This window comes from Musca autumnalis, unplaced genomic scaffold (genome assembly GCF_047663935.1).
Source record: "Musca autumnalis isolate F117 unplaced genomic scaffold, ASM4766393v1 scaffold_5, whole genome shotgun sequence".
Classification (NCBI taxonomy): Eukaryota; Metazoa; Arthropoda; class Insecta; order Diptera; family Muscidae; genus Musca; species Musca autumnalis.
Genome location: NW_027412088.1, coordinates 20,537,320 through 20,564,908, shown reverse-complemented (window position 1 = coordinate 20,564,908; position 27,589 = coordinate 20,537,320). Strand labels below are relative to the sequence as shown.

Below are 27,589 nucleotides of genomic sequence, written 5' to 3'. Positions count from 1 at the left end.
CTGTCCCCCATACGACGGTACAAGTTTCATCAGGGGCATGTCCATACTTCCAGAGAAAAGAGCAAGAAAGGTGCAAAAAAACCCTATGACAACGTGTGTAGTGGTTGGAGCGGATAAATCTCGAACGGATCTGCCAATTCGGTGCAAAATTTGGCCTTCGTAATATTTTGTCCAAACAAAGCTTAAGTTCGAAGATAAGCCATATCGGTCCACTCCTTCAGGCACCTCCCTCACAAAAGTTCAAAAATGTTCGGAAAATTTTGCGCACGATCAGTCTTAAATGGAATGACCGATGTAATACATACTCTGCACATCCTAATATATCTACCAGATATAGATCAAGTTTGAATATGGACTATATTTGACTACTCCCTATGGTACCTCCCACACAAAATTTCAGATAAGTTCACTTTAAGACCTGCTTTCGAATCACTTTGATTTTTGTTGAAGCGATTTGCATTCGCTACCTCCATTACAACGGTAAAAGTTTTTTCAGGGGCAAGTACATATTTCTTGGGAAAATAGCCCGAAAGGTGTAAAAAAACTTTCGTCACGATAACTCTCGAACTGTTCAACCGATTTGGTCCATCATTTGGTCTTCGTTATATTTTATTCAAACTTAGTTTCATGGGAAATACCGGTCCACAACATCCGGTACTTCTCCCCAATTTTAAAAAATTCATTAAAATGCTAGGAAGATATAACTTGAATGGGGCAACCAATTTGGTCCAAACTTTGGATCTCCTAATATTTTGTCAAAATTTAGTTTAACTACTAAAATGACCCATATCGGTCCTCCCAAAGGGTAACTCCCCCACAAAAGTTCAACATTAATGTCTTAGTGCAGTAAATTCCTAATCCACATTTTTGTCGGCAAGTTCAAATGTTCAAAAAGGGCCATAAAATTCTGAAGAGACCCTAAATACATTCGATCTGTCCGTAGATGAAAGTTTCATTTCACATTGGCTGAGGGTATACTTTTTTACTTGTTCAGATGTAATTCGCATCATTTCAGTTTGTAATTTGTAACATTTCATTTGAAATTCGAGAACTCTATTCTAAAAGTGAAGAAAATTAAAGAGGAATGTAAACTTAATACAACCGTAGCTATCGTTTTTCCTAGCACGTATTTAACTGAACGAAATATATACTCGTATTATTGCATGTTTTGGCTTAGAGGTCACAACCTATCCAAATATTGTCTTTTCCAAAGGAAGTTGTGTGTGTGGTTTTTTTCAACTCTATTTTTTGCTGTACTGGGTTCCTAACTTTATTCTGCCGACATTGAAAGCTAAATTCTTAAATGCCTATTCAAATTTACATTTTTTCTCATGAAATAGGCAATAAGTGTCAAATTTAAATGTTAAATATTCCAAAAAAAAGAAAACAACAACGAAAGAAACATCAAAATAAACAGGATAACGATAAAGGTGCCACCCTTGCCATTGTTAGAAAAAAGGATTACACCATTTTTCGCTAAAGGGTTAACAAATGTAGAATAAATTACATTTAAAATACAATTTACAATGTCAATCGTTTTATTTGTATTTTCCATTGAGATGTTATTCCGAGGTAATTGAATTTATTTTTACCCTTTTAAATATTTTTCTATTCTTTAAGGAACATTATATTATGTTTCTTTTGCTATTAAAGAGCAAAATAAAAAAAATTGAAAAAATATATAAATTTCACAGTTAGGAGGGTTGGCGTTTTTTGTTTGGGATGACGACTTCTATTTTGTTTTTCAAAATAGTGAGGCTTAATCCCATAGTCGTTGTTTTAATATTTTATTAAAACAACTTTAATTTATTAGTGGGAAAAAATTGGCGGTGTTTACCAAGGGGTAAGGCAGGGAATACTATAGTTTCAGATCTCGCCACAGATCTTCATCAGTTCCCTTATTTCTTGTTTTTCAACAAGAAACTTTTTATACCCAAGTGTCAATTGCTAGCTCAAATAGATACGTGCACAAAGAAACACTCTGATCGAGAATTTCTTTGGCACTACCTAAACTCTAGACCGGGCACCGTCAAAATGTTGTTTATTGCTGTAGTATGCAATACCAACAAATTAGTTATGTGTTTTTTCGTCGAGAATCGACGAACGCATAGCAGTGGGAAAAATGTGGTTTTGTTTGCAAGTGAAGTTGCTAGAGTTTAGGTAGTGCCAAAGAAATTCTCGATCAGAGTGTTTCTTTGCGCACGTATCTATTTGAGCTAGCAATTGACACTTGGGTATAAAAAGTTTCTTGTTGAAAAACAAGAAATAAGGGAACTGATGAAGATCTGTGGCGAGATCTGAAACTATAGTATTCCCTGCCTTACCCCTTGGTAAACACCGCCAATTTTTTCCCACTAATAAATTAAACTTGTTTTAATAAAATATTAAAACAACGACTATGGGATTAAGCCTCACTATTTTGAAAAACAATATAAATTTCACTTTTAAAACGAGTGCCAAAGAAGTCCGCCTCTAAATGTAATGATCACCTTTAACCTTGAGTAATTTGTTCGAAAAATGCGAACAATAACGAAAGAAAGCATATATTATTGGGGAAAATGTTTTATTTTTAAACATATATTTGTTGAAATTTAAAACAGGTGGCAATAACAGAACACTTGTTCTTTAAGCTGGAGATAGAATTTACTTTCAAGCCCCTAAGTTTCTGCACTACTCCAACTGGCAGCATGTTTCTTGATGCCTCCTTTCACTTGAGAATTGCATTGACATTTTCAGCACCATTATTCCGGATCATTTTCAAATGAATATACCCTCAGCCTTTAGGATAACTAGGGTATAAACACTTTCATACGAGCAAGTGCCGCATCGAAATAATTTTTTTAGATCCCAAGTATGTGTGGGCGAAATCCGTTTCAGACAGTTTGCATAGGATTTAGCAATGTCCCTCCATTTGTCTGGCTAGCTAACTCTCTAACGGATCAACCGATTCGGTCCAAACTGCCGTTCGAATCGCATTGATTTTTGTTGTAAGAACTCGTATTCGCTGTACCCAAGCTTTTTCAGGGGAAAGTCCATACCATCTGAGAAAATATCCCGAAAGGTGTAAAAAAACTCCTATGGCACCATGCGTAGTGGCCGAATCACACGATAGATTTGGTCCAAAAATGTGAACTTCGTAATGTTTTGTCCAAACTTGTCAAAGATGGCAATACTGGTCTCCTCAAAAGTAAAAAATGTGACTAATATGGTACGCGCGATATCTCTTGAACGGAGCAACCAATTTGTTTCAAAATTTGGATCTCCTAATAGTGTCCCCATATTTAGTTTAACTTCTAAAATAATCCATATCGGTCTTCTATTAAGGAACCTCCCCCTTCGGTCGATTTCTTGCAAAAAATCATGAATAATGAATTTTTTCGTGATCAATAAGTGGTCATTACCCCTTAAGTTTCAATTCGTATAGGCTCTGTTTGTATGTAATATGTCAGTTTATTCACTTCCGGATTCCGCATTACCTTCTCCTACAGGTTGTACAAAAGAGCACAGGATCGTTACCTTGTCAAACTTTTCAGAGAGATTTTTTAGTAGCGGTTGTATGTTAATGCCACCGTGGTGCAATGGTATGCACACCCGCCTTGCACATATAAGGTCGTGGGTTCGATTCCCAGGCCAGCAACATCTAAACACTTTTCAACGGTGGCATACCCCTCAGTAATGTTGGCGACATTTCCTGAGTATTTCAGCCAAGAAAAACTTCCCTACAAAAGTGCTGTCTTAGACACGCCGTTGGGACTTGGCGATAAACTGTAGGTCCATATCATTGAGCTAATATGAATCGGGGTGCACTCATTGATATGAGAGAAGTCTCCCTTGTCCCTTATGGGATGTTTCTGGAACAGTTATATGTATGTTAAATTCAAATTCAGACACGGATTAACATGAACATGGCAGCTGACACTACTCAGCTGCGATAGATGGGAGATGTACTCTGATGACCACATTCACCCGATATTTGCTTTTGACATCTGCGACTGCACCTGAATGAATGCTATTTAATCCTGTCTGTTATAGCTTGATGATCTAGGGGTTCTCTCTTAAATCGTTGGACCTTCGGAAGATCCCTCCTAACTGCCTGGGTATGGAAGGCCTATCCATCATATGGTGATTTGTTCCTTGTTCCTACATCTCAGCTTGTCTGCGACATGTGTAGACGACGTGAACATACTGTCGAATGTTATCCAAATAATTTGCCACCGACCAGAACATTGAATTCTGTGCTCATATTCGCGGTCCATGTGGTTTACAGAGTGGCCGTAAATATATTCCTCGCGTGGAAAAATTTTGTAGTTCGATTAAATAGGAGTTCAGCTTTCCACAAATAGCATTAGGCAAGATTGTACAACCATCCGTATACGTATCGACCTAAATACCATCTGGAGCGGAGATATCACTCCACCTTAAGCAGCTCCCTGTTTCACTCTGTAGGGCTTCGACTTCTTGTTTTTGAATTCCACGTACTACTGCCGTCCACATATATAATTGATTATTCAAATAATTAGCTACCGTGGTGCCGTGGGAAGCATGTCCACCTTGCTATCAGAAGACCTGCGGTTCAATCCCTGACTAAAACATTAAAATTTCCGGCGATGCCAAATCCTTTCAGCGCTTTTATTCCCTGAGTATTTCACTTCTTTACAAGTGGTGTCGTAAGACACGCCGTTTGGACTCGGAAATAAAAACTAGGTTCAATATCATCAATATCAAATCAATATTAATCGGCTGCTACTGTGGGTTGGGCAGTACTCTGAAGCGGTGATCGTTGAACTTTCTGAAACTAGCTTTCCCATGATTGATGAAAATGCTGCGTCCAAAGGGAAACGACGGGTCTGACGAACTGTATTACTATTCGATAATTCTGGTAGAGGCGTCCTCATTTACCTTAATGTGCTCAGCCAGCGCTATATTCTATGCTCATTGCCCAGGACCGAATGCCACACCACATGATGGACATTAAAGTCATTTAGGATCAGTCAGTTACGCAACTCTACCTCGGCAGTTCCACACCTGACTGCTACTCCCATATATTTCATGTACGGGTCATTAGAGCCAGGCTAGTCAGGCTTAAGGGAGATAGGTCTGTATTGACCAGACTGGTGTAAAAAAAAGTCAGTTCACCAACTCCACTTTGGTGCGATCCTTCCTCAGAAGGTCGTAACCAGTAGTTCTTGAACTTGGTTTCCTGCAGCGCCAATGAAGACAATGACTTATTGGGGGCTGTGTTCTTGCATAGTCCCTGTCGTAATCACTCACATAGACGAGTCGTGAGCTACCCCTGCGGATGTGACAAATCGAGCATATCCATGTTGGTTATGGAAAACCCATTCGTCCCGGGTCGGACCATAATAATACGGAGTAATCCAATAGATACATGTATACTGATACATGTACACTGAGGTGACAGCCGCTGGCCGGAACGCAATTGTAGTGTGGTTGCGGTCACTGCAGTGTCGAAAAACCAGTCGCAGTGGAATTGCATCGCATAAGTCCTCCCGCAAATAAATCTACCGCCACTCTCTTCACCACATGGACGGCAGAGGTGAGAACTGGGTTGAATGTCATGGTCAATGGTAGCAGAATTCCGACCACAAACTATCCCACAATTCTAGGGGTCACATTCTACAGCATGTCCTTGACGTTCGCACTTGTCACAACTACCTGTGACAAGCTGAGATGTAGGAACAAGGTCCTCAAGTTCCTAGCCGACAGCACGTGGGGTGCAAATAAGGAAACCTTTTTGACCACATATAACGCAATAGGTCGGTATGTGGTAAGCAATGTGGTGCCAGTATGGTCCGCGAATGTAAGTGCATCACCATGGAAAAATATTCAAACCTATCGGAATGTCGCCCTGAGAACTTCACATGAACATGGGGAGGCAAAGATTAGTCATGCTTGGGTGTTACGGTAACAGCCAATTCAATCACCATATGGTGGATAGGAACCTCCGACTAGGCATGTCAGGAGGGATCTTCATGATCTAGCAATTATTACAAGAGAGAACCCCTAAATCAACAAGCCTATCAAGCAGATTTAAATAGCAATAGCAATAGCGGATGCAGTAGCAGATACCATAAGCAACTATTGTATGAATGACGTCCACGAAAAACATCGTAGCTGCTACGACAAACCAAAGTAGTTTTGGCTCAACTATTCTCGGGATGGTGTAGCCCACCGACGTAGCCAGGGGGGGGCCCGGGCCCCCCGAAATGATTTTTGTTCCCATAGGATATTAGCTTATGTTACACATTTTTTAATTTTTGAGTAAAATTTTAAACTGTTTTAAATTTTTCAAGAAATATGTAAAGTATTTGGAAGAAGTATTACAGAGAATTATTTAACTACATTGGTATACTTATTGTCCAACATATTTTAAAGTATAAAAAATAATGAACAATTTAGGCTTTTCCAGCAATTTTCTGAATAGTTGTTAAGTTTTAAGGTGTTGTTTAAGCGTTTAATCGTAATTGTAGGATGACTGTAAGTGTCATTGAGTTCAGAACAAGACGTTTTTTTGTATTTATTGAACGTTTGTAGCATATTACCTCCAATACTTTGGCTTATAAACAACATTTAGAAAAAACATTCTTGCGAACTTTTGTTTTTGCAACTTTTGATAAGAGCAATATGTAAATAGTATCTAACACGTTTTTGTAATGAACTATTTTGAACATCATAACAATTACAAATTCTTTATTATGTTTGAAATTTGCAACAAAAAATCTATATCAACCAATTTTTATGATATAATTTGTATTCCACAGCAGTGTCGCCCGTTAAGATTATTTGAAACGCGTCTCTTCCTACAAATTAGTAAATATCTATTGTACAAAAAATAGTTTTTCTGTCGTATTTGTATGTTTTGTTCGATCTTTCGAATGTTAATAAAATGAAGATTATTTAGATTGAGGTGAATGTTTATATTTTATTTATTGCATATTGTTTCAAATATTTCGAAATTAAGCTGAATTTCATCTTCAGAGATTTTTTTGTCGATTACTCTTTGAATTCTATTTTGGGAAGTAGTTTCAATTGATGCACATTTCTAGGATTATTCCTTTGTCCTTCTTCGGCAAAGGATTTATAACAACAAACGAAATAAAAAAACTGATCGGAAACAGATTCAGATTCGTCAAAATCTCAAGAAGTATCAGTCCACTTTGCGGACAGGAATATACCCTGAGTCTGTGTGAACTGACACATTAATCTATGGACAGATCGAGGACAGATAGCGGCTACACAACCAAAATCCTTTAACCCAGAGCTATGTATTACGAGATTTTCAGAATTGTGTAGCCATTCTCGGACGTATGAACTCACCAACAAAATATAGATTTTATCATTGATTACAAATGTTACGGAGGAGGTAACTGAAGAAATGGACCGGACCGACATAGTTCATTTTGGAAGTATACCTTATTTTGGGAGTCATTCATTTCAGTGCGTCACAGTATAATTTTCAGTTTTTTCAAGAAAAAATATAGGCTTCCCAAGAAAAACATAATACCGCTCTAAACACAAGGAATACCGACCTTAAACTGCATTAAACAACTATTTTGAAGGTTTGTTGGGATGTACCCATTTTCGAGCTAAAACTAAGTTTGGACAAAATATTACTAAAACCAAAGTTTGGAACAAATCTGTTGCTCCGTTCAAGAAAAATCGCACTTACCACTGTAGCTAAAATTCTTGAATTTTTAGGGGGAAATACCATAAGGAGTAGACCGAAAATCATTATCTACGAACTTTATATAAGGCTCGCAGAAATATTGCTATAAAGAATGTTTGGACCAACGCAGTATCCGGTTCAAAAGTTGTCGTGCGCACCAGCCACTACACATGATGGCCGTAGGTGTTCCTTACAGCTTTCGGGCCACTTTCTCTGGAAGTTTGGGCATGAAAAAACTTGTATTGTAGTAATAAAGGCCCCGAGTACAATTGTTGCAAAAAAGCAAACCCTTTCCAGAGAGGTCTTTTTATTTATTAATTTATTTATTTCATATTCTTACTTATAACTAAATTATTAGCATATAGTTAAGCCATGACTACTGAGGTCTTAAGCTTACACAGGTATATTTACTAATTATCCAGAGAGGTCTTAAACCGTACTTCTCTGAAAAATTTCAAATACTCTGTGAAAGGTTATCGAAAGGAGGATCGAATCGGTTGATCTGTTCGAGAATTATCGTGTTCTCCAGGCAGCCACCCAGACGAACATAGCTAAGTCGACTCCAAATTTTCTGGAACAGATTTCTTCCAAATACACTTTGGCCCTTAAACCATTATTTCGATGAGGCACATTTTGACTAAAGGCTGAGAGTATAAAAAATGTAGATTAGGAACAATTGTGTTCATGGATTTTTGCTAAAATTCTGGGCGCCAGAATTTCATTTTAAAAGTATTCAAGACTGATGAGACAGGAGTTATCTTGGTTCTTGATCAATTTATGAGAAAATCCAGGATAGGAAACAAGAATTTCTATAAGAGAAGTTCGACGATTGGACGCCAAAATAGTCTATTGACAGATGCCCGATTGGGCACCAGGATTTGTCATTGCATACCCACGATTGGGTGGTAGAATTTCATCATAAATATGACACTATTGCTCAGCATTAGTTCTCTATCAAGAAAACCCCCATCGGCATTCAGAAATTCTTTGTGATTAGATCTACGATTGGACACCAAAATATTTGTAGGGAAAAACTTCAATGACAGTAACAGTAACAAGGATTGGACACCTGAATTTCCGAAATTGAAAAACCTGACCCTATTCTGACACCGCAGCGTGATAAAAGACAAAAAAAAGAAGACACGTGTCTCGGCATTTTTTCCTTAATTTATATAACTCCTAAATCTACCTGCAAATATAAAAAAATACTAGTGGATGACGCCAAGTATAAAATAAGGTTTATATCATTGCTAAATAAGAAATTTTTGCTAACAAGAACTTTCAAAATTTTGGTAGGTTGGCCCCCCCCCGAAATGAAATCCTGGCTACGTCCCTGGTGTAGCCGTCCGAATTCCTATAGGGCAAGGATCCGTGACACCGTGCAAATGATCTGCCTAACATGCGACACAGGCTCGCACAACACACTGCACCTTTTCAATTGCCCTGCCAAACTCATTCAACTAACCCCAGTAGATTTGTGGTTACATCCCGTCGAAACATCCAATTTCCTAGAAATGGAGATAGACCCATAACGGTTACAACAATCTATCTTCAACGTTGCTATTGTAACCTCTTTGCATTACATTTGGATGCATTTGGAGTTGATTTAGCCATACCCTCCGTCCGTCTGTCTGGTACCTCCCACACGAAATTTCGGAAATGTTCAGTTTAGGAGCTGCTCTTGAATTGCTTTGATTTTTGTTGTAACAACTTGTATTCACTGTCCCCTATACGACGTTACAAGTTTCATCAGGGGCAAGTTGTAACGCGGTTTGTCGTAGTTTATTGATGTAAAACTAATTTATAATATACTGATGTTTAAATACGATAAGAAGTGTTTAGATAGCAAATAGTAGATCGAATAATTGACTGGGGGATCGGCAACATGGATTCAGTACTTGTCGTTGGAAGCATCGTACGAGATAAATGGTTGATGGGGTGATCGGGATCAGCGATTCGTTGTTTGGAATTCGATAATTCTTTGTTCGGTAATAGGCGATTTGAAGATAATCGGGAACTCGGTGATTCGCTGTTCGGTAGTAGGCGATTTAAGGCTCGCATTGAGGTACAATACCGTGGTAAAATAGTATGCACACCCGCCTTGCATACTACTGTTGCCAGGCCAGGCAACACCAAATTTTCAACGGTGGCAAAATATCCTTCAGTTATGTTGGCGATATTTCCTGAGAATGAGTATTTCAGCCATGTAAAACTAAGTGGTGTCTTAAGACACGCCGTTCGGACTCGGCGATAAACTGTAGGTCCCATATTATTGAGCTAATATGAATCGGGGTGCACTCATTGATATGAGAAAAGTTTCCCTTGTCCCGTCTGGGATGTTTGTGGAACAATTATTAGTGAGGTAATTCGGTGATTCGTGTTGTAGATGTTCGGCAACTCGGGGATTCGTGTTGTAGATGTTCGGCCACTCGGGTCCGTATGTGTTCGGCCACTCGGATATTCGGCGTTCGGCCACTCGGTGAACCGTGTTGTAGGCGTTCGGCCACTTGAGGTTCGTATGGTTGTTCGGGCCCTCGGCTTTCGTGTTGTAGGGGGTTCGGCCACTCGGTAATTCTGCACTTCTACTTCTATGTTAGCCTCTACGGTATACTACGAGTACTGACTAGTGGAACAACACCCGAAGTTGGAGAGGAACAACATCCGAAGGTGGAGTGGAACAACACCCGTAGGTGGAGTGGAACAACACCCGCAGGTGGAGTGAATATATTAGCCACCGCGCATAGGGGTAGCTCTCAATAGTACTTTCCAACCTCTCTACACTCCCGTGTCGGTTGGCGGACTACGAACACACAACTGAACTTAAGCCCTTATAGCTGGCTCCCTGCAGTAGCAAGCCTATCAGTCCCTTCACAAACTAAAATACTTAAGTGAACGGTTGCACAAAGCGATTGAGAAGTACTCCGTTGTGGTCATGCTGGTGTTTTATTACATTGCATTAACGCACCGTTTCCATAGTAGCAACAATGTGTACTGGGTGTATCGTTAGGGGTTTTATCAATGTGGATGGCATTGAGTTGTTGTATAGTGTGGCGGTAATGTTGTTGGCATTATGTTCGTGATCATTTTGTCACGTTTCAAAGTCCATACTTCCTGAGAAAATAGCCTGAAAGTTGCACAAAAACCCCTATGGTTGGAGCGCAGGATGATTCTCGACGAATCAACCGATTCAGACCAAAATTTGGCTTTCGTAATATTTTGTCCGAAATTAGTTCAAGCTCGAAGATTGGTTATATCGGTCCACTCCTTCCGGTACCTCCCCCACAAAAGTTCAAAATTGTTCGGAAAATTTGTGCGCACGATAACCCTTGATGGGAATAATCGAGTTGGTCTATACTTTGCACATCGTGAAATTTTTACCAGGCTTAGATCCAATATGGACTCAATCGGTTTACTCCTTCGGGTACCTCCCACACAAAAGTTCGGAAAAGTTCAGTTTAGGACTTGTTCACGAATCGCTTTGATTTTTGTTGTAGCGACTTGTATTCACTGCCCCCCATATAACGGTATAAGTTTCATCAGGGGCAAGCCCATACTTCCTGAGAAAATAGACTGAAAGGTACAAAAAAGCGCAAAATTACTCTCGAACGGATCTGCCGATTCGGTCCACAATTTGATCTTAATAATACTTTGTGCAAACTTAATTTAAGTTTGCAAATTAGCCATATCGGTCCACTCCTTCAAGTACCTCCCCCACAATAGTTAAAAAATGTTCGGAAAATTTGTGCGCACGATAGCCCCTGAAGGGAGTAACCGAGTTGGTCCATACTTTGCACATCGTGAAATTTGTATCAAAATTAGATAAGGTTCCAATATGGTATCAATCGGTCCACTCCTTCGGGTACCTCCCACACAAAATTTCGGAAAAGTTCAGTTTAGGAGCGAGCTGCTCTCGAATTGCTTTGATTTTTGTTGTAACAACTTGTATTCACTGTCCCTTATAGTATAAGGCTTATACGACGGTACAAGTTTCATCAGGGGCAAGTCTATACTTCCTGAGAAAATAGCCTGAATGTTGCAAAAAAAAACCCTATGCCACCGTATGTAGTGGTCGGAGCGCAAAGATAACTCTCAAACGGATCTGTCGATTCGATCCAAAATGTGGCATTCGTAATATTTTGTCCAAATTAAGTTTAAGTTCGAAGATAAGTCATATCGGTCCACTTCGTCAGGTACCTCCCCCAGAAAAGTTCAAAAATGTTCGGAAAAGTTGTGCGCACGATAACTCTTGATGGGAGTGACCGATTTGGTTCATACTTTTCACATCCTAATATATCTACCAGATATAGATCAGGTTTGAATATGGACTATATTTGTCCACTCCTTCGGGTACCTCCCACACGAAATTTCGGATAAGTTCACTTCAAGACCTGCTCTGGAATCACTTTGATTTTTGTTGCAACAACTTGTATACGCTGCCTCAATTACGACTGTAAACGTTTTTTCAGGGCAAGTCCATACTTCTTGACAAAACAGCCCGAAAGTTTAAAAAACCTCTTTGACACCAAATGTAGTGGCTGGAGAGCACGATAAGTCTTGAACTGATCAACTGATTTGATCAAAAATTTGGCTTTCGTCATATTTTGGACAAACTTAGGTTCAGTTCAAAGATGGGCAACAACTTCCGGTACTTCCCCCAATATTAAATATTATGCACAATATCTCTTGAACGGGGCAACTAATTTGGTCCAAACTTTTCATCTCCAAATATTTCGTCCAAATTAAGTTTAACTTCTAAAATGGCCGATATCGATCTTCTCCTTAGGACACCTCCCCCACAAAAGTTCAACATTTGTGTCTAGTGTGCAGTTTAGGGTCTGCTCGAAGATCCTTTAGAAATGTATACCGATCGCTGCTGTTCGTTGTGGACCTGTTTACTGCGATATTATGTTTTCCGTGGACAAGTCCATGCTTCCTGGCATGCTGGTCCAAAAATTATACGATGACCCACTGAAATGACTGGTGGGCGCGATATATATCGACAAAATATGACTCCAAAAATAAGATCCACTTTGTAAAAAAGAACAGACACGAGGTCTCTTCTTAGTGAGTCCTCTTACAACACTGATATTTATTGAATAAAATACTACTTATGAAAATGTAACTTAACCTAATGCAACTACAATCACTCTTATCGTTTCTAATAATAGAGAATATCGGAACGCTGCAGCGCGCTGCTTGCTTATCATTCAAGTGGTCTTTTCTAACCTTTGAGCATAGCGACATGTGAGTGTGTGGTCATGACCTTTATTATCACCTAGTCGTATGCACAAGAGTACAAGATCACTGAATCTTTTATTACTTTCTTTGCCTGCTGGAGAGCTGAAAACTCCCAAAAACTATTTTTATAAGAGGATTTTCCAGCGGCCAAATCTCAACCAAAAGCATGTACAACATTTGTTTGTACACACTTTCATAATGGTCTATGTCGGTCCATTCCTTTAAGTACGTCCTTCACAACACTTTTGATCTTAGATCCTAATCCTAAATTTTTTCAGCAAGTTCAAAGGGGGCAACAAAATTCTGAAAAGACCCTAAATACATTCAATCTGTCCGTAGAAGAAAGTTTCAATTCACATAGGCTGAGGGTATATCTCTGTCGGAAAAGCCGACTGATACTTTTTTACGTGTTTTAACTTACAAATACTTCATATACCTACATGACCCTTCTGATGATGTTTGAAAAACAAATGTGTCCGCCTAATGCATCTTTCATCTATTCGAAAGGATATTCATCTATCACTATCAACAACTTTGAGACATCAAAGTTTAAATAAGAAATGGCACTTCGATTAAGAAAGGATTTCAAAAGGAAATCAGATATTGCAAAACAATTTATGTCCATCATCATCATCGCCATCAAGCTCATCGCCATAAGAGAAACAGCACGGATGATCCTAAACGAAGACTTTGACAAGAAATGATTGAAATGTTAAGGCCAAAGTCGTTGACTTGCTGGTGCATTTAATGAACCGAATGAAGAGAAGTGGAAAACTGACAAATGCCCTTAACACGAAAAAGGAATCATCATTAATAATTTCAAACCAAAGCTGCCTTCATCTAAAATAGGTAAACAAAAAAGGACATAGAAAATGGACGAATCTGGTTAATAAAAAATAATTTTTTAACAAAAGCACTAAGAAGCTATTAAAAATAATAGGGAGGTAAATACAAAAAAAGGAAACTCTTGAAATTTACCAAAAGAAAGAAAAATATAAAGAAGAAAAAAGAGTGGCATCCTTGAAAATTGATTACTTCTCTGTCATCAGCTGCTAATAAGGAAAACTCAACTTACAATGGCCCGAGGGGGAAATTGTTAAATCATTTAGTACCATTATATCATTAATTTTCTCATTATCAATTATCAGCTGAGCAGGAAGAACCAAAGGACAATCAATACATAGAAACGTCAATTGTCCCTTGCAAGAAGAACGGGAAAAAGAGAAAGAAAAGATAAAGGTACAGTTAAAATGTTGGTTTGGATCCTACATTTTAACTGCACCTTTTAATTAGCATATTGTTGCTATAATTATCTTCACGGCAGGAAAAAAACAATGGTCAATTGAATTTCTTAAATATGCTGCTGGCCACTGATAATAAATTAAAAATTTTTCTTTTAATGTCCGTCTGTCAGTCCACAAATGTAACTTAGCTTTGACTTGTAGATTTTGTAACTCTTTTTTCCAGGAAAACAAGTGACTTTTATTTCATTTTATCTTCTGTGACAAAAACAGAATTTGATTTGCATATTTTTACCCACATAAAATCGTTGGCCAAAAGAAATCCTTAAGTGACAAAACAAGCGGAGACATTTTGATAGAGGTTACAGAGGCATTACAACATTTAGAAAACGTCATGTCTTTCTGGCTTCCATTGTCCGTATTTATTGTTATTTGTGGCGAAAATGTTTTTGTCATTTTAAAAATCCCAACAACAAAATGAAACATTTAAACATTTACGAATTTCTATAAGCCAAGGGAAATTCAGGAGAAATCCAGGAAAAGAAGGACATACACACATATCAATGGAAATACGTTGGATTTTATTTACTCCAAAACTACGTAACTTTAAAAGACATAGCTTCAAGAGATTTTTCAATTTCCTCATCATCTTCAACAATTGCGTGGCTGCATCTCATACCTGACATAAGCAGATTTCCAAAGATTTAGTTAACTCACACAACATTAAATCGCCTTATATGTACTTGAGTACACAGTTCATATTAGGCTTATGTAAAAGATATGCTTCACAATTTCCATAACTGAACTGAAGATTGGACAAGCATCACGTTTCACTGAATGTGTGTAGCAATTGATTGCAGTGGTGGAATGTGTATTAACATAGACAATATACGGACACAAAATTAATTCAAAATTTGGCCTTGGCGTAAACTGCCAAATCAAGTATCTTAAATTATGTTGATAATTTAGTTTGCTCCCAGTAGGTCTTTTCATAGAAGAGCAGTAGGTCTTTTCACGAAAGAACAAACCAGATCCGTAGATATTCTCATCGAAGATTAGACGATCGTCTCAAAAAAAACAACCAGGAAGTCTTTTCAAGAAAGGCAGGTCTACTGATAGAATACACGTACATAAGTCTTCTCGTAGAAAACCAGTACGTTTTCTCATGAAAAATGGGTTATTGTTCTTATAGAAAACAAGTAAAAAGTGTCAGCCGACAGATGCCGACTGATATATACCCTCAGCCAATGTGAAGTGAAACTTTCACCTACGGACAGATGGAATGTATTTAAGGTCCCCGACAAAAATGTGAATAAGGAATTAACTGCACTAAGACACAACTGTTGAACTTTTGTAGGGTAGGTACCCTTAGGGAGGACCGATATGGGCTATTTTAGAAGTTAAACTAAAAGTTTGAACCAAATTTGTCCCATCAAGTGATATGGTCCTAGCATTTTAGTGACATTTTTTTAAATATTATTGAGAAGTACCAGAAGTTGTGGACCGGTATTGCCCCATGAAACTAAGTTTGGATATAATATGACGAAGACCAAATGTTGGACCAAATTCGTTGAACAGTTCCAGAGTTATCGGGCTCTCCGACCGCCACATATGGCGACATATGGGTTTTATACACATTTCGGGCTTTTTTCCCAAGAAATATGAACTTGCCCATGAAAAAAGCTTTTACCGTCGTAATGGAAGTAGCGATACAAATCGCTTCAACAAAAATCAAAAGATACAAGAGCAGGTATTAAAGTGAACTTATCCGAAATTTTGTGTGGGAGGTACCAGAAGGAGTAGACAAATATAGTCCATATTCGAACCTAATCTATATCTATTTTCATAGACGATCAGCTGATATTCTCGTAGAAGATTAGACGATCTTCTCACAGAAGATAGAAGATCAGTGGACATAGTAATAGAGGACCAGACTATCTTCTCTTAGGGGATCAAACGGCCTTCTCAAAGAAGATCAGATGATATTTTCATAGAAGGCAAGTAGATCTTCTCATGAAAGACCACTTGGTATTCTCATAGAAGATCAGTGCATATTTTCATAGACGATCAGACGATATTCTAACAGAAGATCAGGCCAGACAATATTCTCATTAGACAATCTTCCGATAGAAGATCAGATGATCTTCTCATAGACGACCAGATGTTATTCTCATAGATAATCATCCGATCTTCACGTAGAAAACCAGTTGGTCTTCTGACAGAAATCAAGTAGGTCTTTTCACATAAGGCCTTCTCATAGAAAACTAGTAGGTCTTCTCACAGAAGAAGTTCAGGTGAACTTTTCAGAGAATATCAAATGATCTTCTCATAGAAGATCAGTGGATTAAATAATAGAAGATCAGACAATCCTCTTACATGATCACATGATCTTCTCAAGACCAGTTTTTCTGATGGAAGATCAGATGATCTTCTCATAAATGACAAGACGATCTTCTCATATACCATCAAACGATCTTCTCATTTTTTGCAGAAAATCGGATGATATTTTTATAGTAGATCAGATTATCTTTTCATGGAATATCAGATGATCTCCTGTTAGAAGATGAGACGATCTTCGCATAGAAGATCAGAAGACCTTCTCTCTTCATCAGAAGTTCTTCTCGTAGAAGATCAGATGATTTTCTAGCAAAAGGTCTAATCCCTGAAAATGCATTCTTTTAGCAATTTAATTGCGAGGTAACAAAAAAAAACAACATTGTTCCACAACGGGACAAGGGAGACTTGCGAGGTAAGATCAGGAAAATAGTGGACTTCATAAGTCGGAAAAATATCAGGGTCGCGGGGTGTAGGAAACCAAGCTCAACAAAAACTGCAGTTCATAGCGTTGTGATGGTTACAACATAGAGAAGAAAGATTGTACCAGAAGTGGAGTTGGGGGATGTAACGTGGTTTTTTCGTCGGCTGTCCAGGGTCTCTATAAGGACCCACTAAACCTTACGAAATAAAAGACTAGTTTTATCCCTTCTAGGGGTTCAATCGGATGCTTATTGATCTAAATACTAGTATGTTCTAATTCAATGAAATGCGATATTGATAGCCTGACTAACTGCTAGGAATGATCGGGAACGATGTTGTTGATTGATGTTTTAGTATCGACGATGTTCGTTAATGACGAACTGCGTTGATGATCGGGAACTACGATCCTGATTGATAAGCGGGTTCTGCGCATGTTGTGGAAACAAAGCTGGTTGGCGTTCGGGTTTTACGATTTAACGGTGATCCGGAACGTGTTGATTGCTGATCATTCGGCTTACGACGATATGATAATTCAGAAACACGGCTGACGATGATCGTGAACTCGGCTGATGACGACGATGATCGATAACTGTTGTCGAGAAGTTGGTTAGTTCTACGGTTCGGTGATGATCGGGAACGTGTTGATTGATGATTTCGGGAGCTCGGCTGATGTCGATTCAGTACGACGATGTGATAACTAACGCTACAATAGTTACTGCTACTATCTCGTACAAACTACTACGTATCTCTATAAACAGGGAACGACGTTCTGGTGGGGGACAGACTACTAAAGTACCTGTGTTGGACGGAAAGCCAAAGCTTCCGTGTAAAACAGAAAGCCGAGGTCTCTGTGTGGGACGGAAAGCCGAAGATTCAGTGTGGGACAGAAAGCCGAAGACTCTATGTGGGACGGAAAGCCAAAGCTTCCGAGTGGGACAGGAAGCCGAAGACTCTGTGTGGGACAGGAAACCGAAGTCTCTATGAGGGACAGTAAAGAAGAATTCACTGTGTGCAATGTATTAGTGGGACAGTCACAATGGGTAGTCCCTTCCAAAATTTACAAACGCAACAAGCCACCCAGCAATTGCCTTGACATGCTGACTTCAACGGCGAAAACTGGAATACTAAAGGATCAACTGGAATGAAGTGAATGCGAATTATTGTGCATTGAGTACAGCAAGCAAATGACTTCAATGCATGACTCGCGTAGATGGAGGTGCTGTTGAGTGCATATCGACTCATTGCTACTATGATGGTAAGGGAAGACCGTAGGTGTTGTTGTATATATGTTACAGGGATTACCTTCCCTATTGCTCCAGTCTGTTCAACACAGATCTATCTCGCTTGAGTCGGGCTCTAATGTACGGGTCATTAGAATGTATGGAATGTATGGGTATAGCATTCAGATGAGGAACTGCCGAGGAAGAGTTGCTGAACGTATACATCAAGCCAATAAATAGCCGTACTCCAGGTTATAGGCCCAACATTAGCCCGCTTTTGAAAGGTCATAGCCGTCTGGTGTTGGGGGACTTCAATGCTCATCATGACTTGTGGCATTCGGTATTCGAAAAGGAACAGAGGGGTATAACTCTGGCTGAGCAGATAGATATCTCTCTTTTTCCACGGTCAATGAGGACGTCCCTAACAGGATTAGCGGAGAGTGTTTGACAAATGACGTCACCTGGCAAACCGTCATTTCTCTTGGATCAGACCATCTCCCCATAATTGTCTACATCAGCAGATTGCACGATTTCGTTTCCTCTGAACACCACACTTTCGTCAATCATGGAAAAGCTAGTTGACTGAGTTTCAGAGAGTTCACTTATCACCGCTTCAGGGATCTGTCCAACTCTTCAGATGTTCGGGTAGCAGAACAGACGTTCCAAGACAAGATGCAACAGTATTAGCAAATGAGGGTAATGTGCTTCGTAGTGCAAACCCCAGTGACCCCAGAGTCAGGGAGCTGACACAGGAAGTTAACAGGTTAGTCGATGAGCATAAGCGGAACAAGTCGTTAAATCATCTGAAGAGCTCCAACAGAAAACAGGACATCAGTGAAACAGCTGGATGTATCGAGAGTCGAGTATCTCACTAAAGTTCTCAACCTTTCGATAGCCACCCACATCGTTTCCGAAGTCTGGAAAATGGGCAGGGTGTTCCCGCTACTGAAGCCGGGCAAGGATGCCAACAAAGGTGAATCTTACAGACCGATTTTGCCGTGTGATAGAACAGTGATGGCGGTGCTTGACTTATCACAAGCCTTTGATACTGTCAAGCACATCACACTGTTTGAGGACATCGAGTAGACAACCCGTCCGGCTAAGTCTGAAACGTTAGATAATCAATTATATATGTGGGCGCCAGTCTACAGGAATAAGGAGTCCAAACCCCGTAGTGTAAAAAAGGGAGTTCCCTTAGGTGGGGTTATATCCCCGGAACTGTTTAACTTCTACCACTCCTGCATTCCGCCACTCCAGACGATATTGAGATCATAACGTATCCGTCAGGCACCTTTCCTGAAGTCAATTGTGACCGATCTTACCACCTTTTTCAACGCGAGGAATCAGCCACTAAACATACGGCCAATCTGTTTGTTCACCACATAAGGAACAGAGTTGAATATCATGGTCGATGGTGGCAGAGTTGCGACCACACTCTAAACCAAAATTCAATGGATCAAATTCGACAGCATGTTCACGTCGTCCGTGCATGCCACAGCTATCTGCGACAAACTGAAATGCAAGAACAAGGTCTCCACACATATTTGTAGAGGACTGAACCAGAGAAAGCCGTGTGATAGAACAGTGATGGCGGTGCTTGACTTATCACAAGCCTTTGATACTGTCAAGCACATCACGCTGTTTGAGAACATCGAGTAGACAACCCGTTCGGCTATGTCTGAAACTTTGGATAATCAATTATATATGTATGTGGGCGCCAGTCTACAGGAATAAGGAGTCCAAACCCCGTAGTGTAAAAAAGGGAGTTCCCTTAGGTGGGGTTATATCTCCGGCACTGTTTATCTTCTACCACTCCTGTATTCCGCCCCTCCAGGCGACATTGAGATCATAACGTATCCGTCAGGCACCTTTACTGAAGTCAATTGTGACCGATCTTACCACCTTTTTCAACGCGAGGAATCAGCCACTAAACATACGGCCAATCTGTTTGTTCACCACATAAGGAACAGAGTTGAATATCATGGTCGATGGTGGCAGAGTTCCGACCACAAACTAAACCAAAATTCGATGGATCAAATTCGACAGTATGTTCACGTCGTCCGTGCATGCCACAGCTAACTGCGACAAAGTGAAATGCAAGAACAAGGTCCTCAAGTCCTTAGCCGGCAGCACTTGAGGAGCAGATCTGTTTGTGGTAAGTTATGCGGCGCCAGTTTGGTGCGCGAATGTAAGTGCCCCGAGAACAGCAGCAGGGTGCCTCCTCATATCTCTAGTGGACCATCTACACGAGGAGGCAAAGATTCTTCTAGTACAGCAACCCAATGGCATGCTTTCGTTGCAGTACTTGCTCGGATGTTGCCGTGAGAGCCATCCTAGTCACCATCTGCTGGCCTATCAAGAAGGATATCAAGAAGGATATACATGCTCTAGAGACGGCGATCCAACAATATAGGAGAGAACCTCTAGATCAACAGGCATATCAGGCAGGTTTGAACAGCATTCACACGGACACAGTTGCTAAGACCATAAGCAATTATTGTGTGAATGCAGTCATCGGAGTACATCCCCCATCTATCGCAGCTGAAGAGGGTCAGCAGCCACGACAAACCAGAGTAGTTTTCACTCAACAGCGCTCGGGATGGTGCAGCCGTGTAAATTCATATAGGACAAAAGATCGTGCAAAACTTCTGCCCAGCATGCAGCACATGCCTGCACGACACACAGTACCTTTTCAACTGCCCTAACTTCAGTAGATCTGTGGTTGCAACCCATCCAAGCAACCACATTCCTAGAACTGGAGATAGACCCAGAGTCAGTACAAACATAAAATAAAAACACCGTTACAACAACAACAAAAGCAGGTCTTTACATAGAAGGACCAGGACGACTTCCAATGAAGGACCAGTAGGTCTTCCAATGAAGGTCTTCTTCTAGATCACCAGTCTTCTCCGGGTCTTCTCCTAGATCACCAGTGAATCTTCTTGTAGGATATATCATGGAATACTCGTAGATCTTCTCTAGAAAAACCAGTTGGTTTGGTAGGTTGACTCATAGACGACCAGTGGATCTTCACGTAGAAGACCAGTAGGACTTCTCATAGAGGACTTCTTAAAGAACACCAGCAGATCTTCTTATAGGTGATCAGTGGAAATTCTATAGAAAACTTTGAGAAGGTCTTCTGTCTGTAGAAATCTAGAAAATCTCTTAAGTATCTTCTGTCCCCAGAAGATCTTTAAAGTGTCCTCTAGAAGGACTTCTGTCTACAAGAGACCTTTGAAGATCTTAGGTCTGAAAAAGACCATTCAAGATTGTTCTCTCTAAGAAAGATCTTTACCGTCAAAAAAAAGTTCGAATTTCTTTAGACACCATTAGGTCTTTCTCTATGAAACACCTTTAGAAGCTCGTCTGTCTACAAAATATATTTAAAGGTTTTCTGTCTATAGAAGATGTCCCAAAGACCTTTTTCTATGGAAGAAATGTATTAAGTCTTCTGTCTAGAGAAGATCTTTCGGTCTTCTATATGTAGAAGAACTTTAAATTGTATATGGTAGGGCAGACCCTAATAACTGACTTCTCTTAACGATAAGTGTTAACCCTTAATAGTCTATTCTATTAACTATAGACTGATAACGGGAAATACTTTGTTAAACATTCCATTATATTTAATATTTTATTGAAAAACTCATTTTTAAATGTCCCTTTTTAAAAATTCAATACACAATTCCAAAACATATTTTCATTGCAATAAAGGACATTCTCCAAACTGGTGTTCCCTTTGACATTAATGTTTATTTTTTCCTCCGACATGTTATTCCTTTATAATCCTTTTTGCAAATAAACACTTTTGCCTTTGCATTACATCAGAATAGTTGAAAAAAAAATATAAATATGGACAAATGTCGTCCGGTCGATAATCACTGTTGACTGACATTTCATGTTTGTGTAGAGTAAACAAAACCGAAATAGCCCCAAACAGACACCGAGCAATGGAAGGCAACAAAATGTCCAGAACTTTTGCTAGAGACCTGATCAAACAAACCGGCAGGAAAATATGGGGTTGGTTAAAGGGATGGACTAGGCGAATGGAATGAATGTAGAAAAAAATTTTAAAGTAATGTTTGCACAGAAAATAACGACTAAATTTAATTTATATCATTTGAAAAAACTGGAATGTAAATATGATTTTCTAGGAACTAGTATAAAAATTTTAAATTTGGATATTTTAAATTTGGATTTGAAGGAGAACAAAAGACAAAGATGATTTAGAAAAATAAAATGACAAAAAATTGTGTTTTTAAAGAAATAAAATTATGAGGGTCCAAGGTCGACGTGACTAAACAAAATAAGGATTCAAAGACAATTAAAGAATGAATGGACGAGCATAGTCCATCTCGGAACTGGATCTAATTTTGGTAGCTGCGTAGCACTCAATAACGATTTGCATCATACGCTGCACCTGTTTCCAGCTAAAGAAACTCACCAGACTCCTGTTTCATTTGGGGAAAATCCTAATCAGTTAGCGTCATTTCAGAACTGTTAAAACAATGTCAGTCGCTCCGTTCGATGGTTATTGTGACCAGCTGGCATTTTTTGGTCACCGTTGGTCACCATAATGTGAGCATTATGCCCAGAAAATGCATCCTTTTTGCAATTTAATTGCAATGGGCTCCGAGGTAAGATCGATGAAATGGTGTAAATTATGAATCGGAAGAAGATCAAGGTAGCGGCGGTACAGGAAACCATGCTGAACGACCCCAGCTCAGTACGTTGTGATGGTTACAACGTAATAAGGAAGGATCGCACCAGATGTGGAGGTGGGGGATAAGCTTTCCTTTTGCACCAGTCTGTTCAATACAGACCTATCTCGCTTGAGCCTGCACGACCCGTACATGGAATGTATGGGGGTAGCAGTCAGGTGTGGAACTTCCGAGATAGAGTTGCTGAACATATACATCCCGCCGAAAAATAGCTGTATCTCAGATTATTAGCCTGACATTAGCCCGTTTTTTGGAAGGTCATAATCGTCTGGTCCTGGGGGACTTTAATGCGCATCATGAGTTGTGGCATTCGGATCTCGGAAACGACCAGAAGGGTATAGCGCTGGCTGAGCAGATTAATAGCTTTACGTTTTGCTCGGTCAATGAGGACGCCCCTGCCAGAATTAGAGGAGAGTGTCATAGTTCGCCAGACATAACCATCGTGTCACCTGGGGCTCAATTCTTGTTCTATGAAAATTTGCAATGAAAAATTGTATGAAGGAAATAAATGTCAAATGCAAAATTTTATAAAGAAAATATTTTTCATTTCGAATTTTCATAGAACAAGAATCAAGGCCCTGGTCTGACAAATGACTTCACCTGGCAACCCGTAATTTCCCTTGGATCAGACCATCTCCCCATAATTGTCTCCATCAGCAGACAACCCGATTTCATCACCTCTGAACGCCGCACATGCGCGCATTCGTCAATCATGGAAAAGCTGATTGGCCGAGTTTCAGAGTTCACCAATCACCGCTTCAGATAATTGCCCAATCCTTCTGATGTTCGGGTAGCGGAAAGGATGTCCCGAGACATCACCAATGCTGCAGCCGCTCGCCGTATGCCTGCTGGTCGAATACCCGAAGTAAGACCAAATTTCCCAGCAGAGGCGACGGGATTAGTAAATGAGAGTTTACAACCCCGACGACCCCAGAGTCAGGGAGCTGACACTGGAAGTTAACAGGCTGGTCGGCGAACATAAGCGGAACAAGTGGTTAAATAATGTGAAGAGTTGCAACATTGGAGCAGGTATAAGTAAATTGTGGGCAACGGTTAAGTCACTCTCAAACCCGGAAGGAGGGATGACAGGATCTCAGTCACGTTTGGCGACGTTACGTCGATTGACACGAAGAGGTGTGCAAGTTACTTCAATAGACAGTTTGTCGACCACCCCGAGAGTGACAGGGCGAAGAGAAGAGTATTACGTCGCATTAGATCTCTTTCTGCCGAGGATGAACCACCAAAGTTTACAATGGATGATGTTGCGATTGCCATCAGTAACGCTATATCATCCAAAGCGTTGGGCCCTGACGGAATTTCCATGGTAATGTTGAAACAGCTGGATGAGCCGGGAGTGGAGTATCTCACTAAAGTTCTCAACCTGTCACTAGCCACCCTTATTGTTCCCGAAGTCTGGAAAATGGGCATGGTGGTTCCGCTACTGAAGCCAGACAAGGATGCCAGCAAAGCTGAATCGTACAGGCCGATTTCGCTTTTGTCACCTGTAGCGAAGACTGGTGAGGCCTTAGTCCTCCTCCCAAGCATTAGAAATAGCTATCAAGTTGCCGATCATCAGCATGGATTCCGTAAGCAGCTCAGCACGACAACAGCGCTGCACGCCATCTCCACACATATTTGTCGAGGACTCAACCAGGATCGGCCGTGTGATAGAACAGTGATGGTGGCGCTTGACTTATCAAAAGCCTTTGATACTGTCAAGCACTCCACACTATTCTAGGAAATCGAGCAGACAACCCTCTGGCCAAGTCTGAAACGTTGGATAATCAACTATATGTGTGGTCGCCAGTCGTATGTGGAATTCAGAAACAAGAAATCCATGCCCCGTAGAGTGAAACAGGGAGTTCCCCAAGGAGGGGTGATATCTCCGAAACTGTTTAACCTCTACCTTTCCTGTATTCCGCCCCCTCCAGACGGCATTGAGATCGTACGGCATGCGGATGATTGTACGATCCTGGCGTCAGGTACCTACCCGGATGACATCTTTGAGAGACTGAACTCCTATTTAACCGATCTTACCAACTTTTTTCCACGCAAGGAATATGCAGATATCCGCCACTAAATCGACGGCCACTCTGTTCACCACATGGACGGCGCAGTATAGAAGAGAGTTGAATATCAGGGTCGATGGTAGCAGAACTGCAACCACAAACTGCCCAAGATTCTAGGGGTCACATTCGACACCAATTTCACGTCATCCTCGCATGCCACAGCTATCTGCTATAAACTGAAATGTAGGAACAAGGTCATAAAGTCCTTAGCCGGCAGCACTTGGGGTGCAGATAAAGAAACCTTGTTGACCACATATAAAGGGATAGGTCGGTCTGTGGTAAGCTATGCGGCGCCAGTTTCATCCCCGAATTTATGTGACACGCAGTGGGATAAGATTCAAATTTGTCAGAACGCCGCCCTGAGAACAGCAACAGGATGCCTCCTCAAATCCACAGTGGACCATCTACATGAGGAGGCAAAGATTCTTCCAGTGCGACAACATAATGTGATGCTATCGTTGCAGTACTTGCTCGGGTGTTGAGCCGTGAGAGCCATCCCAATCACCATCTGCTGGCCACCGATAAACCCAGGCATATCAAGAAGGATATTCATGCTCTAGAGACGGAGAGAAGTCTCCCTTGTCTCTCCGAGGATGTTGTGGGAACATATTTATGTATGTAGAGACGGAGGTCCAACAATATAGGAGAGAACCTCTAGATCAACAGGCATGTTAGGCAGGTTTGAACAGCATTCACACGGACACAGTTGCTAAGGCCATAAGCAATTATTGTGTGAAAGCAGTCATCGGAGTACCACGACAAACCAGAGTAGTTTTGGCTAAATTACGCTCGGGATATAGAAGATATATATAGATATAGAAAAGAAAAACAAACCCCTCTAAAGTTGACGAACCCCGCAAACGTTTTAAGGACCATGATCTGCGAATCTGCTCCTGGAATGTTCGCACTCTTTATAGAGAAGGTGCAGTCTTCGCACTGGCAGACGTACTTGAAAAGTACAAGGTCGATATTACTGCCATACAGGAAATACGATGGATTGGGAAAGGCGTCACAACAACACCTAAAGGTGACCCACTGTACTATAGCTGCCATGACACAAACCATGAGTTTGATTGCGGATTTGTAGTTGGTCGTAGGTTAAAACATCTTGTCTCTTGCTTCACCCCAGTGAATGAAAGACTTGCTGCAATTCGAATAAAAGCTAAATTCTTCAACATCAGCTTTATTTGCGCTCATGCTCCCACTGAAGACAAGGACGAACAGACCAAAGATATATTTTACGAGCGCTTAGAAGAAACATATGACCCTTGTCCTGCCCATGACATTAAAATCATTCTAGGCGATTTTAATGCCAAAATTGGAAAGGAGAATATCTTTGGCCCAACAGTCGGGAAATACAGCCTCCATAGTGAAACATCTGACAATGGTATGAGGCTGATAGACTTTTCAGCTGCAAAAAACATGGTAGTTAGTAGTACCAGATTTAAACATCTCGATATTCATAAGGGCACCTGGCTGTATCCAGATCAGAAAACAAGAAATCAAATTGATCACTTTGTGATAGATGGGAGACATTCATCTAGCGTGTAGGATGTACGATCGTTCCGAGGCACAAACATTGATTCGGACCACTACCTTGTTGCAGCAAAGGTACGCACCCACTTAAACGTAGCAAACAAAGTGCGAACAGACACAACACGAAAGTTAGACATCGATAAGCTGCAATCACAACAGATAGCCACAGCATATTCCACTCAACTAGCCCAATTGCTTAATCAAAGCACTCCTCATCCCGATAACATATCAGTGCAATGCCAAAGCATTGCCCACTCCATGCAAACAGCCGCAAAATCCATACTTAGATACCAGAGACCTCCACCAAGGAATCCATGGTATGATCAGGAGTGTCGTGCTGCCACCGAAGAGCAAAATGCGGCATATAGGGCGACTTTACAATCCGTAGCAACGCGTAGCGCACGAGACAGATACAGGGAGAAAAGGAGAGAGGAGAAACGTCTTTTCCGCAAGAAAAAGAGAGAGATGTAAAAGCGGGAGTGTGAAAAAATCTAGATGTACAGGAGCCAGAATGAAGTCCGAAAATTCTAGCAAAGAGTCAAGCATCAAACTGATGGCTTTGGTACAGGCACATCCTCCTGTAGAAACCAGCAAGGTAATTTGGTAACTGATACAGATAGTGTACTCAGCATATGGAAAGAACATTTTTCAAAACTGTTGGTATCCAGTAGCAGCGAAGACGACGAAGATACTACAGTCCCAATCCCAGAAGATGGTATTGAATGTATACCGCCCAGCAAAGATGAGGTAAAGACAGCAATAAACCGGATGAAGAATAATAAGGCAGCAGGAGCTGATGGCTTACCAGCCGAGCTGTTCAAAACCGGAGGCGACGCGCTGATAAGGTGTATTCATCAGCTAGTTAGCACCATCTGGCAGGAAAAACGAGTACCCGACGATTGGAACCTGAGTATCCTGTGCCCCGTCCACAAGAAGTGAGATAAGACTGTATGCTCTATCTATAGGGGCATAAGTCTACTCCCTATTGCCTACAAGATCGTATCAGGGATATTGTGCGAACGACTAAAGCCTATGGCCAACGAGATAATTGGACCATACCAATGCGGCTTTAGACCTGGCAAGTCCACCATTGACCAGATATTTACCCTGCGGCAAATCCTGG

The 27,589-nt window shown here is 40.5% G+C and overlaps 1 protein-coding gene across 1 annotated transcript in view; it reads left to right on the top strand.

The window, feature by feature from the left end:
- Positions 1-5,644: 5,644 nt before the first annotated feature.
- Positions 5,645-27,589, top strand: part of LOC141406218 (uncharacterized) — a 51,904-nt gene continuing 29,959 nt past the window's right edge. Inside the window, exon 1 of the mRNA XM_073991418.1 lies at positions 5,645-5,821. Coding sequence (XP_073847519.1) covers positions 5,645-5,821 — 177 coding nt within the window. The remainder of the gene's footprint in view (positions 5,822-27,589) is intronic.